Source organism: Vigna umbellata, chromosome 3, assembly GCF_029865625.1.
Source record: "Vigna umbellata cultivar VRB3 chromosome 3, Vumbellata_1.0, whole genome shotgun sequence".
Classification (NCBI taxonomy): domain Eukaryota; kingdom Viridiplantae; phylum Streptophyta; class Magnoliopsida; order Fabales; family Fabaceae; genus Vigna; species Vigna umbellata.
The window spans coordinates 49,009,979-49,027,831 of record NC_142167.1 but is presented as its reverse complement, the minus strand read 5'-3'; the positions used below and the strand labels follow the sequence as shown (position 1 = coordinate 49,027,831).

Genomic DNA, 17,853 nt, shown 5'->3' with positions numbered 1-17,853 from the left:
ATTTATCTCTAACTGATTTGAGACTTCCAACGTTTCTTAAAAAAATTATGACAACAACATTGAAAAGGCAATGATGGAGTTAGAATGTCAATGGTGGCATTGGAGGAGTGACCATGGCACTAAAGCTAGTGCAACCTTAAAGAAGACGTTAGAAAAGAAACAAAGATGGGAGGGGTTGTATGACATTTGGTTAAGATTAAATCAAATTAGATTAACTTTGTATATTTGACAAACTGATATTTTATTCTTTTATAATAGTCCATGGAGATGAACAAATAAAATAGCGGGTACAGAGAGAAATTATTGTATATGAGATGGGCCTTACATTACAACCCAAATGAAAAGGAGTACATAAGGACTAAGAGTGTAGCAACCTAAAGCTTTTAGGTCTAGGCTTCTTACTCTTTGCACCTCTAACTTTTCGGATTGGGCATGATCCATCCAAGATTTAGGTTCAATCTATGGTGGGACAAGTTAATTCACTAACTCCAAATAAAAAAATATTTATTATAAAAATAATATGAAAACGAAAATTTAATTATTTAATTTATTATTTATTATATATTAAAAAATATAGAGCTAATAGAAGAAAATAATTTTAAAATTTGATAAACTTTTAATTTATTTAGAAGAAAGACGAGTTAACTCACATTTTCACATTTTTTTTTTGTTAATTGATTATGAATTTGTAAAATTCCCAATTCTTTACTAGAAAGTCTGAATTTTCATATATTATATTTTGTTAAAACATAAAAGTAAAAATAAATATTTTAAAAATAATTATTCTAAAATTTAAATGAATAGATCATTTAATCCATTAATTTATTATGGATAGGAGAAAACTTATGTTTTTATGATTGTATGTTATGAGATAGAAAAAGTTTGGAATTCCTTCTCTCCATCACACCATTGTTCATCACGACGGCTGCCAATGTCACACAAAATGGAGGGCACAACATTTCGATGAAGATCAGAAAGCTAAACTTCTTTGATGTTTGTATTATTATTTCTTCCTGCACCCACGTAATTATTCATGATTCATTCACCATTTAAAAATTATCCCAATATAAAGTTAAAGTACTAATTGTTCAGCTCCTTCATTTTCTCCTATCACATAAAATTGTTCCTTTTTCTTGCCTAAAAAATTCCAATGAAGAAAGATTTGCTTTTGTTCTAGTTTTATAGAGAGCTTCGGAATAAAACAAAACAAAGAAAAGTTGTGTAGCAGAAGTTGGGGGATTTAGTTTCGATCAAAATTAGAAAGTTATTTTGTATGCCAATGTGTCATTTTGAGAGAATAAATTTCGACAAAGTTATTGAATGAATTTGGATAAATTTCAATGGATTTTGAGATGATATTTGTATTATTTTTTTAAAAAATTTGGAGATAAATGTAAAGAAATTTTAAAATGAAATTATTAACTGATTTGACTGATATGATACACTAAAAAATAGTTTTAAAAGATAAAAAATAAAAAATACAATTTTTTTATTTTTAAAACTAATATAATATAAATTTTAGATTGGTTATATTTAATTTAAAAAAAATGTTTATAATATCATACGTTATTATTATTATTTTATAAAGACACAAATGGATTCTCTTTACATAATATAATATATATTCGATTTCATAAGTAAAAAAAATACTTTATATATTCGATTTCATAAAAACAAATTTAATACCTTAACTAATAGATTATTGGTTTCATATATAATATGAAAACCTAATTTTTATTTATTTATTTTATGTGCTCTGAACATCACTGAATTTTCTTATGTACAAATGGTTGATTCAAAGTAACAACAAATTTACATGAAAAAATGTTTATCTATACAAAATTTAAATTGCTCTATTTCATTTATATATCAAATTATCATAAGGATTTAAACATGTGTTATTAAAAATGATGATAAATATGGGCTATAATTATATAAATTAATTCATTTATATGAACTAATAATAAATATTTAAATTTGTTACAATTTAAATTACATTGAAAACTACATTAAAAATTAGAGAGTTTACTAAATTCTAATTGCATCATTTAAGAATCTAAATGCATATCTTGAAGCTTGAATAGAATTACCACTTCACCTAATGGCAACAATATGAAAACAAACATGTAAATCAATATTGTTTCCCTGAATCCTTGATCTGCTGTGAAGCCTCTCTATTCAACGATGAAGCACCTTCTTCAAAGCTAGATATGCCACAACTCTATATCCAATCAACATTATAGTCAAAACAAGCACATCTTTCGACAAATTACCAAGTCCTAAACACTTTATGGCCGGAAAATCTCTAATCTTACAATGTAACCCTGGTTCACACTCATAAACCTCGTTTACTGAGTATTGTACTCCTGCAAGAAGCTTATAGCAGTAGTGACTAAAAGAGATGTACTTCAACCAAGATATAAAGAATGGAATTTGTTGAATGTAGTAACCCCCAGCTAAGAGAAACACTAACATAGTCACTGAGGCTAAGGTTGTGGCTTGTTTGGCATCCATTAGAATGGCCCCAAGTGCAAGGCCTATTCCTTGAGATACTAACACATTGAAAAGCATGATCAAGAGAGTAAACACAAATGTAACTAAGGAAGGCTTTAAACCTCCCATCCAATAAGATATTGTCACAAAGATAGTAGGAAGCACAAGCTCCATTGGCAAGTCCCCGACTGTTCTAGCAACATAATAGGAGGATAAATGGTACATTCCAGATGATCTTTCTTTTATCAACATTGGTCGATCAAGTGGAAAAGCAAAGATGGCATTGAAGAGAGGGAAGAAACCCCAGAAAATGGAATAGAAGAATAGCAAACCTACCTGTTTCAAGGATATAAACATTGTTATGAGTATTACAATGCATGTTATATAGTTTAATTATTGATTACTATGTTACTAATTTGTACATTAGTTTTACAAGTACTGTGTCAACCAATTTAATATTAATTTATTTTTTAATTCTTACAAAAATTAAAGAAACGAATAATTGAAAAGAGGTTCAAGAGACAAGATACCTGATCTTGTATATCTGAGGGATTAGAATTCCACCATAGAAGTCCTGAGAGAATTGAGACAGACAAGACTTGAAAAATTCTAAGGCGAGAGTAAGATTCATGTCTCCTCTCTTTCAAACCTCTCTTGAGCAGAACCATGGATTGTTCCCACCAGCTAGTGGTCCATTGGTTCTCAGGACCTACCAAACATCCATTTAAAGGTTAATACATATTTTTCGTAAAAGAAATAATGTAACAAACATCACTTACTTAATGTTCTTGAAGCAAAACATACTAGTTCTCTCTGATTTTGTTGAATCTCTTGTTTTAGAAGAGGATATGCATTCTTCTTATACGATGAAACTAGAAATTGTTTGATTGAAGCTTGATCCTCATGATGATCTAAATGTTCATCTTCTTTCACATCAACAACTATACCTACAGAGTACAATAATTAAAGAATTAAAAAATCATTGAATGTCTCTAGGTTCAATACATGTCATGTTGACTTGTTTTTTGTCATCATGAACAAACTATAACGAAAATCATGATTGAAGATGCTTCCAATATCATAAATATCTTGTTTAAATTGTATGCAATTGAGCTAAATTAATTATTCATCTAAATCCGCTGTTAGTTCAATAAAATCTAAATTTAGATCATTCAGCACGAGTCTCTCTCCAAGAGTTCTATAGAATAAATTTATAAAATGTATCGTTTTCCTAAATGATAAAGACAAACAATAAACACAGACAAGAAAAAAAAAACTTAGACTAGAAAAATAAAATAAAATAACTTAAAGCAAATAATATGTAACTTATGATCGAAAAGAAAGAAATAAAGAAGAATACTAAATAAAATTATTTAGTATAAAATATAAATATAAAAATATATTAATGATTTATATTAAAATAAAAAAACAATATAATTAAAATATTAATATATTAAATTGTCAGATGATAGTAATTTTTTAAAAAGTGTCAATATATAATCTTCATTGTGAAAATGCAAACTATATACTTTCATGTGAGTATCATCATGGTGTGCATAACGTAGTGGGTCAATTGTACCATTCAGAAATCAACATGCACAAAACAAAATTCTAAACTTCCTCCCATGTCGTTTTATCAACATCAAACATTTGGGTCAAATCACTTACCATTAGCAAGGTCAAGCAGAAAATCAGCCGGGTTGATGAAATTGAAAGTGGGCACAAACCCGATGGACTCAAAATAATTCATGGCCCGACATGCTTGCCCGGTGAAAAGCGGGTACCCGTCCGACAACAACAACACCTTGTCAAACATCCAAAACAACCTGCTCGAAGGTTGGTGAATGGTGGTCACCACCGTTCGACCGCTTCGAGCAAGACTATGAAGCATTGCCACGATGCGTTGGGCGGTGGTGGAGTCCAACCCGGATGTTGGCTCATCGAGCAACAACAAACTCGGGTTTACCAACATCTCTTGTCCTATGTTGACCCGCTTTCGCTCCCCGCCGGAAATCCCCCGGAAAACGGCTGCGCCACCACCAACGAGGTTGTTTCGGCACCGGGACAACCCTAGCTCCTGGATGATCATCTCAGCTTGGTCCATTTTCTCTTCCCTTGTCAAACTTCTCGGAAGCTTCAACATGGCAGCATAAGTTAGAGTCTCAATCACGGTGAGGTGAGGATACAACACATCTTCTTGGGACACAAAACCTATGTTGCGCCTCATGGAGCTTGAGAAAGGGTGGTTGTTATACGTTACGGCACCGGATAGTTTTCCGGTGAGCCGGCCGGCGAGGGCAGTGAGTAAAGTGGTCTTGCCACTACCTGATGGACCCAACATTGCCATCACCTCCCCTGGCCCCACCATACCAGTGACACCATTCAACACTGTCCTTTTGTGTTTTTGTTTTGGAGAAGATACGCAACCATTCTTGTCCCTTTCAAAAGTTATGCTGTAAGTAACATCCTCAAACTACATGCAGAAATATTACAACGTTAGATAAACTTAATCACCCTGTTAATTAACTCACCAACTAAGCAAAACACGCTATTAATTAATTACATGCTATAATTCAATCATTTCAAGGGTTTAACATTCGTACATTCACAATGTAAAAAAAGAAGTTACACTCTCAACCAACAAAATATTCAGCTAACTACTTCTAAAAGTCAACAAACTTATCTTCCATAACCATCTATGACTATTTGTGTAAGATGAAAACATACAACCTATTCGTATTTTTCCTTAAATATATTGTTATTACTCATATTTTGAAAAATAAAGTAGTTAATTTTTTAGAAACAAATTGTTCCTGTGTCTTCTTATGTAAGTTATTTTAAAGGAATATTTTCATCATTTTGGCAGCTTGAGCCGAAAAGAAGGTATTTTTAGATTTTATTTTCAACTTTGTGCTAAATAATTGATGAGAAGGAAAGGTATAATGAATAAAGAAAACGATAAATACTTTGAGGGTAACTGGGGGAAGGGATTGACGAAGAACAGAAAATCTGGGCGGTGAAATATTTGGTTGTGGGTGTTGGTGAGAATTATTGGTGTTGCGAATGTGATTGGCGGCGGACGACGGTGGTTCGGCGTGGACGGAGCTGTTCTCCGGGCGGTTGGGGATTGCTGGATTGTCAGGTGTAACAGCGTTTTCTTGCTGATGGGGCATCATCGGAGATTAATTTGATGGTGTGGTTGAAACTTAAGAGGAAAATTTGAGATTTTGATGTGTTTTGTGAAGAAAGTGAAGGTGGAGAAGAAGAGACACGAGAGAAAGTGCAGAGTTACAAAGTGAGGAAGGCACAGAGGAGTGAAGGAAGGAAGACAATATATAGGGTGAAGAAAAGAGAGTTCTTATTTCTATTTATTTAAAAAACTATATAAAAAATCATTATAAGGAATGTTAATGTTAGATAAAAAGTTTCCTATTTTTATACTTTTGTAAATACTTTTTCTCTTTTAGAAATTTAAGGATTGGAAACTTGTTTTATTTTGTTATGATTATACTGGTGTGGAGGAACACTAAATCTACTGATGATTAATCTTTATTACAAATAAAACTTTTAGTAATTTTTTTTTTCTAACTTTTTTTTTTAATATCTTATCCCATTTTAATAATATATAACTACTAAAAAAATATCACCTATAAAAGAAATGAGAAGACACATTTCTCACACAAAATACATACAAAAAATTAATAGGGTAGGAAATATAACAATCTAATTCTAACTTCAACATTACTCTCGTCCTACATCGAATCAACTAGAATATTTTCATCTCCTCACGTAATTAAGGTGATAATTACAAATAAAAAAAAACACACAAACAAACAAACAGAAAATAAAAAGGATAAATTAATGTATCAGAAATAATCATATATCACGTTTATAGAATTAGACATATAACAAAGATAAAACAAGCAATCCTAAGTCATACAGTTCACCCCTCTGGACTTGACCATCTGAATACATGTATTGATGTCGAACATCTTGGGGGACCTGCCCCGTGTGTGGTGAAACAACTCGTTCACATCAAACTATCTACACACCAAGGTTAATTCGTCAAACATCTATGTCCAATACATGATCATCAGACTAAGGACCTCTTGTTACGCTTCATGACATAATCATCCCTTTCGACTTGATATTAGAAGTTATTAAGAGTGTCAGAATTATCCTCCATTACAGAAGCATCATACATCAATACATTACACTACTAAACACTACCATAGAATCTCTTAAGAGGATCCATGGAACTACATCAAACAGATATATCATATTTACCATTAATATCACATTCATAATCATCCTAACCACCGTATCCTATGTGAATAACTACCATACATACTAACATTCAAGTTTCATTTTATAAAGCATCACCAATTTAATGATAAACATACATATGATACAAATTAACTCACTTTAATTAAAGAAAGGAACAAAAGCATAGAAACAAACCACAAGACGTGCCTAGCGCCAGCTTTTGGCGCCCAACACCATAGTTCAAGAAGACATGCTTGCGTAGCAAATTACAAAGCAAAAAGGTTCAAACTTGTAGTGAAGTAGTGGCACTCAGCGTCACTACTCAACACCCATAAGCTAGAGAGCTCTCTGGTTTTGCAACGCTCAGCGTTAGGGAGTGTCATTTAGTGCCTAAGAACTCGGTAGCTCTCATATTTGGTAGCAATGCCAGACAAGGCTACTCAATGCTATACAAGAAGATAACAACTTCTAAATCTAATCTAGATGCACTTAAAACCTATCCAAATGACCAAATTGGTATTCTTAACACTAGAATTGATTCAAAAACATGTTTATGACTTAATTTAAATACCAATTTTCTTATTTGGCCAGGAATAAGGTCCATTAAATCAAACCAACAACTCAAAAGTTCACAACAGATTTGAACATACTAAAGCCTAAATTTTCTACAAAATAAAAGTTCAACCAAATCCTAAATGACCCAACAATAGTCTCCAAATATCAAGTTCATTCCTAAAATAATTCCTTTAGAATTTGACCCGTCAAAACCCCAAATTTCAGGCAAAAACCCAACTATAACTTTATCATTCTACCATCCTACAATTCAAATTAAAATTCCCAACTCATAATAACATCAATCCCAGCAATTCAAGCAACTAAAAACATGTACATTCAACAAGCAATCATTGTAAGGTCCTTTCAATATTAGACATCACATATTCACTCCAAGTTCATGCAATCAGGCTATCTAGTAGTAGATTCAGCAAGCTCACATTCAACAACTCCATATATCAATTTGTTCAATCTCAAACCAAATCAAGCATGCAACACAATTTACCAAAACATTAGCAACATAAAAGGTGGTAGTTAGCTTCCCTTACCTATTAAACAACCAAACGACCCTATATAACCCCCAAACAGCTCCCACATATCAAAGGACACTATCTCTACCTACAAACAACAAAATCATGATCAAGATACGCCCTTAGAACTACTAATCAATAGAGAGTCCATAGGAAGCTTAGATGACACATGCAACCACAGATGGTGCACATGCAAAGGAAGAGAAAATATACCAAAGAATATAGCATAAACCAACTTACTCTTTTGCAGAAATCGATAGGTTAGACTTGAAAATCTCGCCATGAGGATCAATCAAGCAGTCTCGAATATTCAAACAAACAAACAACAAGTGAGAACCCTTAGAGAGAAGTTAGAAAACTCTAGAAAAGTGACTTCTAGAAAGAGTGTGCGTTTTAAAATAATGAAATTCATTCATAATGAAATTATTGATATTAAAATCATTTAATATTAAAATAATTCTATTTATTGGTGTTTTAATTTTTTACAAAATCAAATTTAAAATCTTAGTTAGGAATTTTCCTGATCATTTAATCTGTTTTTAATTTCTATTTTATAGAATACAAATATTAAGGATATGTATTTGATTTAATTATTTTCAATAAAAATATCTAGTTGTGTTCTTTTTTTTATAAATTTTGATCGGTAAAAATATGATTTCAGGATAATGTGTGACACTTTAAAATTATAATAGTAATGTAGATAAATTAATCAGTGTTATGATTATCAAACTTATGATTCCCAGAATTTATGAGTTGAAAGAAAAGTCTCAGAGTGGATTCTTCAAAGACTTGAGGTTGATTATTTTTCTTGAAAAATAAAAGTATTGATTAATTAATTAGTTTTAGTAAATAAATTAATTATATTCAAAAGACAAAAATGACAACTTCACTATCAGATATCATATCATGTTTCACTCATTAATATTGAAATTAGAGGCAAAAGTTATTAAAATGGGTTTAGAATATTTAATAGTTAAAATTTGAAATTCTAAAATTTTAATAAAATTTATGCATGTAATGTTATATTTTTACATTCGTTTTATGAAAATAAATTACGAGAAATGTGATGTTTGTACTTTTTTCTTACACAAAAATAGTATGTTTATAAAATAATTGTGACCAGTTTATAAAGGATTCTTCGTTTCCCAACTATTTAGGCTTCAAAGAGGAAGAAGAAGAAAAACTTACGTAATAAACTAAAAAGGAATGGCAACAGAAACAGTGATTTATCTACTTTTGAAAAGTAATTTTAATTCTGGCAAACTTTAATATACTTTTGTTCATCTAAATCCTGGGTATATTTTTTATATGAACATTAATATAATTGAATAATTGTCCCTACGTAAAAATGGTGCACAGTTAAGTTTAATAAAATATCATATCTTACAACATTTTGTCATAGAAGTAATTTTTTTTCAACCTAATTTTTTTTCAATTTATTTTAACTCGATTTGTTATTGTCGTATAAATATAATGGGACAAATTGGTTTATTACAGTAACATTAATTGGAAATTTTAATCCATTTCACTAAAAATTAGATGGCTTAATACCCTATTTTGTCCCCAGTTTCGCTCAAAAATGTCAAATTAGTCCATCCTTTAAAAAATGCGTCAATTACGTCCTCACTTAATAAAATTTGCATCAATGAAATCCCTTCCGTTAAATCCGTACAAACGGCGTTACTTAATGAGAGAGAAAAATAATTAACGTCGTTTGTACGGATTTAACGGAAGGGATTTCATTGATGCAAATTTTATTAAGTGAGGACGTAATTGACGCATTTTTTAAAGGATGGACTAATTTGACATTTTCGAGCGAAACTGGAGACAAAATAGGGTATTAAACCAAAATTAGATCGACCGGTTAGAGGTAGTCCGTCTTTTTTTTAAAAAAATATACTTTTATACTTATATATATAACAACTATCATATAAATATTATTTAATTTTTTACTCAGATAAATGAAAATAATTATTTATTTTTTAATGTTAAATTAGTTTATTGTAATTAATAACTAGAATGTATAAGTGCTAATGATTAAATTATAATATTATTATAAAAAAATTCACTTTTAAATAATTTTTATTTTTAATTTAGAGAAAAAAAGCTAATGGACAAGTTGGATTTAACTCCTCGACCCACTAGTTTGACGAGACATAGTTGATTAAAATATATACTATACTAATAGGTTAAAGTACCAACCTGATTCATTAAATTTTAATAAGTCGAGGGACTAACTCAGAAATAAAAACTCGTTTTATCATCCTAAATATATTGTTGTATTGTAGAAATAGTAACATATACGTAAAATTTTATATAACTTAATATGTAATTAAAAAAATACAATATTTACTTATATTTTAAATATATCAACATTTACCAGAAAAAAATCTCGCTAAATGAAACATGACAAATTTACATACGAATTATTATGTCGATAATAGAATCATTCAATAATTAAAATATCAAAATCTGTTAATAATTCAAATTTATCAATGAATTTATTTTCGTCGATAAAATTTTCTTAGTAATTTCATGAATTTTTATAGTGAGTGTTTGCACAAGATCCTTTAACGCTAAAGTTAGTACTTATTAGAAGATTCTCACATTTATGGGTCGATTAGCTCAAAGGTTCAATGACCAACTTATCAGTGAAAAACTAAAATAGTTTTTAGGTAAGTTATCAACAAGAGAATGTCCTCGATGAACATGATAAGAGATTAATATGTGGTATTCTAGTTTAATGAACGATGTTGTTATCAAAGTTGATGTGATCTCAGGTGTAGAAAACGTAGTTTCCAATATCAGGTACTTCATGTTCGACTAAGTGATCATTCATGAAACATTTAATAGTTGTTTTATTGACTGCAAGTTATCTGACACTAAATATCTAATAAACGGTATTATGTCTTTGCCTTAAATAACTCAAAAGATATAATTGACATAAGTGAAGATTTTTTGTCACATATAAATAGTATTTTAGCCTATCTACATACATTTTTGGATTAGTGAAGGAAAAACATATTCATTCATACCAAATAACTTAGTGCTTGGCATTTTCATTTAAAAAAAACACATTAGTGTGGCATTAAGCATTGGCAACGTGTAGGGGAGTGTTTGTAAGATTCCAGTCTTCTTTTTATGCAAAGAAGTGATTTGTAGATGTTTTAAATTTAACCTAAATAAGCGAGCGAAGGTGTAAAACCAAACAAGGCATAAGGGACCCAACTTGGATTTCATCATATCCAATAGTACTTAAAGGATGAAAGCATAAATTATTTCTTTGACCAAATCAATTTTTGGAACAGTAAAAATAATGGAAAAGTGTTGGTTAATAAAAGTTGGTAAAGTAGCTAAGATTTTTGCATCTTTGGGTCATAAGATGCCATAGACTTTTTGATTTTCTACTTTCTGTCATAGTTGCAGCATTAGAATTTATATTTTAACCAAATTTTCAATAAGAATTTTTACAAAATAAAATTGAAAGAAAAATTATATTTTAAAAATATTATGTTAAAATATATATAAATTTCTAAAAATTTATTTTAATCTACATGTGAATTAATTTTAACTTATAAAAATTAGTATAATTTGTTTTCATTTTTTTTAAAGTTGTTATGATAAAAATGGTCTAAATATAATTTGAATGAATTTGAACTCAACATGTCTTATTATTTGAGAGAAAAATCATTTCAAGATCAACAAGTGGTGTCAAGTTAATTTTTTTATCCTATAATATTATAAGTTAATAATATATAAATTTCTTAAATTTTCAAATTATCATTATCAAGATTTATACTTATTAAAAAATTTCTTTATGAAATGTTTTCTAATTTCATTTAAAATTAGACCAAAAAGTATTCCTTCTGAGGTCAAACGAAAGCATTAAAATATGAGTCCCATTCTTTTTTTTACCTCAATCCATTTTCTTTTTGGAGTGAGTACGTTACTAAATTAGTGTTTATTTTATATTGTATGGAATTAATATTTAAAATCACATTTATTAGTATGAGAAGCATACTTAAAGTTAGTGAATACTCAAATTCATAAGTTTACACGTCTAATTCACAAAAACCATGTTAAACTAATTAATATAATTTATTTCAGCTACATTTGCACCCTTCTTTTTTTTTTCAACGCACATTTGTTTTCTAAAGAAATGGTTACTTTAGTCTATAATTTTTTATGGTTATCAATCATTTTGTTCTTTAAAATTTATTGATAAATTTAATCTATGAATTTTTTTACATTAATCAAAACGACTTATAAGTAAGAAACCTTTAGTGACTAAATTGATTGATTTTACAATATATAAGAATAATTTGACTGGTGCTGATTTTATAACTTAAATTAATAAATAATTATCTAAAACAAGTATTACGTTTATTTATTTTATAAATTTACGGGCGTAATCGAGTGATTAATAGCTATAATTTCAAGAAGTAATTTGATAGACCTTCAGAAGAAGAAGAAGAAAATGATATAATTGATTATTACTCCGTTCATGCATATATAATGTAGACGAGTCCTTAGTTTTAATAAGAGTACATAAGTTATTTTTTTAATTAAGTAATGTGTTTTTTTAGGTTGAATATTTTATTTTATTTTCATTTATAAACATCTATTCCTGTGTAATTCAATTAAATTTGGACACATTGCGTCAAATTTAACATATATACTATTCTCATGTTTATCAAATATGAAAGATTCTGATACTACTGGTTGGATATAGTTTCACTGGAAACATACAAATATCAATGACATCTGAGTCCAATCAGATAAGGGATTGCCACCACTTTTTATCCAAAACCTCAAGGCAATAAGTTAATTGGTTTTTAACCTTTATATACTGCTTTACTTTCTCATTTTTATCCAATGTGAGACTTAGACTCACACTTGAATTCTCAACAAAATATATATATATATATATATATATATATATATATATTCTTGCTGGAAAAAAATATAACTATTATTCTATTTTTTAATTTTGGGGTGAATAAATATGATAAAAAAACTTCAAGCAATATGTGTCTTGAAATTTCATTTTATACTAAGATAATATTTTTGAATTATTGGAGATTTCACATTCAATAAAAATAAGACAAGTTTATAGTTTATAAATAGGTGCACAATGTCACCTTACAAGCCGATTTTATAAAATTGAGTTAAATTTAAAGTTTATTTCTTAACATGATATTAAAATCATGAGTTAAAATCTATTATAGCGAAATTTGTTATTGTTTGATCTATTGTATCTATTGCTATCAGAAGATTTGTTCGGTCTATTGTATCCACCAACTATCAAGATCATCAATTAATATCTAATCTCATGTTTGAGATGTATATAATTCGACATGAAAAAAATGATACGTTGGAGATCCCATATCAATTAGAGATAAAATAAATTTACAGTATATAAATGGATGTAAACATGCTTTAAAAATCAATTTTATAAAGATGAGTTAAACTATTTGATAACAAAATTGACTGTTTAACGAAAACTGTCAACATTCAGTGTATCCAAATTTGAAAAAGCAAATTTACTTTATCATGAACAAATCATATAAATATATATATATATATATATATATATATTCACCTAATGTTTTAGATTAAATTTAGTTTAGAAAATGGTAAAGAAAGGTAGCATGATAAAAACTATTTGAACTGCCTAACTTTAGTTTCTTTTGAGAGGGTACTCTCTCCTTTAGTGGTGTCTGGTTGACAGAAAAAGTAGGGTTCCCCAAAGAGCTTTATATGTGTCATGTGCCTATTCACCACAAACCTAGTGCTTCAAATGGTGTCCTCTTTCCCATAAAAAGCCATTGTTGCACCATGGAGTCACTTTCATGAGCCTGTATTCTTTGCTATACCTTTTCCTTCCAATTTCAACTATAACATTCACATTCTTTCTCATTTTTATTTTCTTTATATATAGTAGCCACCTCTATGCCCTAAATCTTTTATTTGGAATTTTCTAGGGTTTTATTCAAATATTAACTGCTCAATTTAATAAGAAAATTTCATGTCTTAAATAAGTTAAAAGAGGAGTTAAATAATTTAAATATAAAAAATCTTGGTTTTGAAAGGGAAGCAATATTAACCTAATATATTTAAGATGTAAAAGATCAACTTCGATATTTTAAAAGACAAATGATTGGAAAGAATTTTAACCTAATATATTATATTAGCAAATCACTTGTATCACACCATCTATTAAATACATTCTTGTTTGAACTATTTTTCTTTCGACAAAACTATTTTATGAATATTTGTAACATAAATGTATAGTTAAATTAGAGTTCAAATTTATTAGTTACGTTAAAATTACTGCAAACCAATTTATCATACGCCCTTATTTATCTGTATTTGTTATTTATTTATTTACAATTATTGATCATAGAATGCACACTATTCAATTGAGTACGCTAAGCTAGATCTTATCTTCTATATTTTGGTATTTTTAGTTTATGAAGGAAAAAGTAAAGAAAAATAAAAGAAAATATTATTCGAAATGTAATTTATTTGGTTATATAATAAGAAAGAAAACAAAAGAATATATATATATATATATATATATATATATATATATATATATATATATATATATATATATATATATATATATATATATATATATAATATTTTTATCTATATACTGACGTAATTCTCTTTGTTTTATTCAAAATAAGATAAAAACTGTATTTAGGTAGAACCTATATCACTTTCTTTTCCTCCAAAGTGTAGATCCTTCTAACCAGAGGAAGATATTGAAACGCCATTTTTTCTCCATCGTCAAATCTTTCAGTCGCATTTTTTGGGAAATGAACTTAAAAAAAATGAAGTATGGTAAAAGCAATTGTTAAAATAGAATTTACATTTATTTATATATTATAATTTAATCTTATTCTTAATTAACACCAACGTCAAAATCATACAAACAGGAAATCATGTATGCATAATTTTCTTTCATTTATTTTGTTTATATAAATTTGGAAATTTACTTAGAAGAGATGGGTCTAATTTAGGTTATAAAAATGGTGTTTAATCGAAGAAAGAAAAGAAAAAAAACTTGGATGAGTGGGAGGAATAAAATATGTTTAAAAAAAGGGGGATATATTCTCCGTATTTGCTATATTCCATCATACAGTTGCATATTAAAGAGAGGTTTAAAGCTGATTTGAAGTATGATATAATATTCTAAAACTTTTCAACAAATATTCAGCTGATTATATATTGACGTCACGTGTCAAAATACAAAAGAGTTGTCTTTAAAAAGCATTAAAATATTAAATGAAGTATGATGCACTCCACTTAACATAAAGTATATCCTTGCTTTTCTCCAACTAGTGAAATGAATTATTGTTAATTCAATCTTATTATATATATGAACTATTATTATTTTTCAGTTATTAAAAGATGTTCCAACCCTGTTTTAAGACCTCTTAAAATGTCCAGCCCATGACTTACACTACTTTGCACGTAAAATATTCACATATATAATAATATAATAACATTTCATTGTTCTATGTGGTTATTTTATATATATGTATATTATATATATATATATATATATATATATATATATATATATATTATATTTTCGTCTTCTTTCTTTGTTTTTCTTTTACCTTATATAATAATTTAATACATTTTTTTTATGTTTACATTTAATAATCTTCTTTCTTCTTTTCTTTTTTATACAAGAAAATGGATTCACAATATGGTACGTGAATGGATTAATTTCATCCTATATTTCTTCCGATCAACAATAGCAACATGGATCCTTTATAGAGAGCCCTTTTAGTTCAATTCAAGTGAAAATTTTGGCATGGTTTGGCAGTGACATATCTTTTAGTCATAGTTCAAACACATTTAAGAAAAGTTAAAATTATTTATGTAAGGTCAAACAAAGTTTTTTCTCTTAGGTGATCATGGAGCACCTTTAGTAGATTAAAAGTATGTAAGTCTTGTATTTAAGGGTTGAGTAGTGTACGATTTTTGAACAATTTTACTTAACTTATAGGACAATTTGCACCTAATTTAAGCTAATCTTCGGTGATTAATTTTGTAACCCTAGCTTAGTGGAGGGTGTCCCACGTGAGACATGGTGGCCATATGGAAAACTCTTAGTGGAGAGTTTTCTTACAAAGATAGTGGTCATGTGTCATTTTTTCAGTTGAAAAATTTTGCTAAAGTGGGTTTCTACAGTGCAAGCTCTTGGTGGAGAGTTTCCTTACAAAGGTAGTACCCATGTATCATTTTCCTAGTGGAGAACTTGCTAAAGTGGCTTTTCACATGGGAAGCTTAGTGGAGAGTTTTCTTACAAAAGTAGTGACCATGTGTCATTGTTCTGTGGGAAACTTTTGTTAAAGTGTCTTTCCACCTGACACTCTAGGAGTGGAGACTTTTTCTAAAAGTTAGAGTGTCACATGTCAAGCTCTCATTCACCAAGATAAGATTTTTAGGGTTTTGGTGCAATAACATTTTGGAGTTTTGGTCTACTTTGGAGCTCTCTTCATCTATAAATAGAGATGTCTTCCCCCTTATAAACCCACTTTTAGAGTTACAATGTTATGTTGTCAAAATATTTGTGCAACTATATCTTGTCTCAAGTCAAGGTTAGAGCATTCAATGTGGTCTCCTTTAGCCACCATTATCTAGAGTTGGTCCAACCTCTCAAGAAAATCATTAAACACCTCAATGCCACCATAAACACTCATAAATCGAGAACATATTCTCCATCCACTCCTTACTTCCGTGTCAACCTCACCTTTATGGTCTCAACAAAAAATAATAATTATGTATAGCTATTAAACCCAAAAATCACATGTAAATAGTCAGTATACACTACTCACTATAACATCATTCACCACTACTATACTACTATTGTAACACCATACTAACACATATAGTAAGGATTGACAAAATGATAATTCTTTCTTCATTCTATGGGTGATGGTGCATACAAATTCGAGTTAGGCACATTCCCATGGTTTTTTAAGTTTTTACTTGTGATATAGTTTTGATTAGTTCATACAAATTTAAAAATGAGTTCTCGATATATGAAATGTCAAAACTGGACTACATTTGTTAGTTTTTTGCTTTTTCAAGTTGGGTAAAACTATAAAAATGAATCATATATTAATTAAAAAAACAAAGAAAGAAGTTTGGAAGTGCAATTTTTACCGTCAATTAATGTCTGAAAGTGCCAATTTCTGATGTCATTGACGTTTGAAAATGTTAATTTCATACTTCAATTAAGGTCTAAAATGCCAATTTTCCAATATCAACGAATGTCCTTTTTTCTTCTGACGTCAATTAAAGTCTCCTGCTATGATATTCGTGTTTTGACTACGTTAAACATTAAAAATAACATACATCAAATCTCTCTTTATAGTAGAGTATCTACTTTGTTTCTCTATAAGCTTCTTACTTTTCTTTTTTTTTTTAAAAAAACCGTATAGTATGTTAACACAAGACTCTGCTTATAAACCATCTTTGTTGGAAGAAAAACTAACACATAAATTTTTAGCATGGTGAATATTACGTATCGTGGAAGTCCGAGAGTCAAAACTCAATTTATTCAGAACCATCCCACCCGATATGATATTCCATAATCACAATAATTTTACCTTTTACATAGTTTAAAGAATAACGAAATTATATCCCTTGCTTTATCATCTTTTTTGTAGTAGGGTTCACTTCGTTGGTCCATTCCTTTATATAGTAACTAAGAAGGAGTGGCTATGTGCCATTGTATGAGCATTGTTATGTTGTGCCACACTTTACAATTTCCACCAAAGAAAAGAATTTTAATGACGCCAACTTTGACACGTTGGCTCATAATGTGACAAATAGTTTCGTTTCAAATCTTTCTTCTATTTTCCAAATTGCATATTATTTGTGCGTGCGAACTTCATCTGATTCTCATGCTCCTAATCACCTTTAGCAGTTCTATATTTATACTGAAAGGTATCAAAATGAGGCACACATGTAAGAAAGAGAG

The 17,853-nt window shown here is 29.0% G+C and overlaps 1 protein-coding gene across 1 annotated transcript; it reads right to left on the bottom strand.

Moving 5' to 3' along the window:
* Nucleotides 1-1,936: 1,936 nt before the first annotated feature.
* LOC124839660 (ABC transporter G family member 21-like) lies at nucleotides 1,937-5,781 on the bottom strand. Its single transcript, XM_047315558.2, has 5 exons — nucleotides 5,460-5,781; nucleotides 4,162-4,966; nucleotides 3,273-3,440; nucleotides 3,024-3,202; nucleotides 1,937-2,829 (listed from the first exon to the last, which is right to left on the bottom strand). Exons 1-5 carry the CDS (start codon nucleotides 5,667-5,669, stop codon nucleotides 2,179-2,181), a joined length of 2,013 nt encoding a protein of 670 aa, XP_047171514.2. The 5' UTR covers nucleotides 5,670-5,781; the 3' UTR covers nucleotides 1,937-2,178.
* Between the last annotated feature and the right edge of the window lie 12,072 nt (nucleotides 5,782-17,853).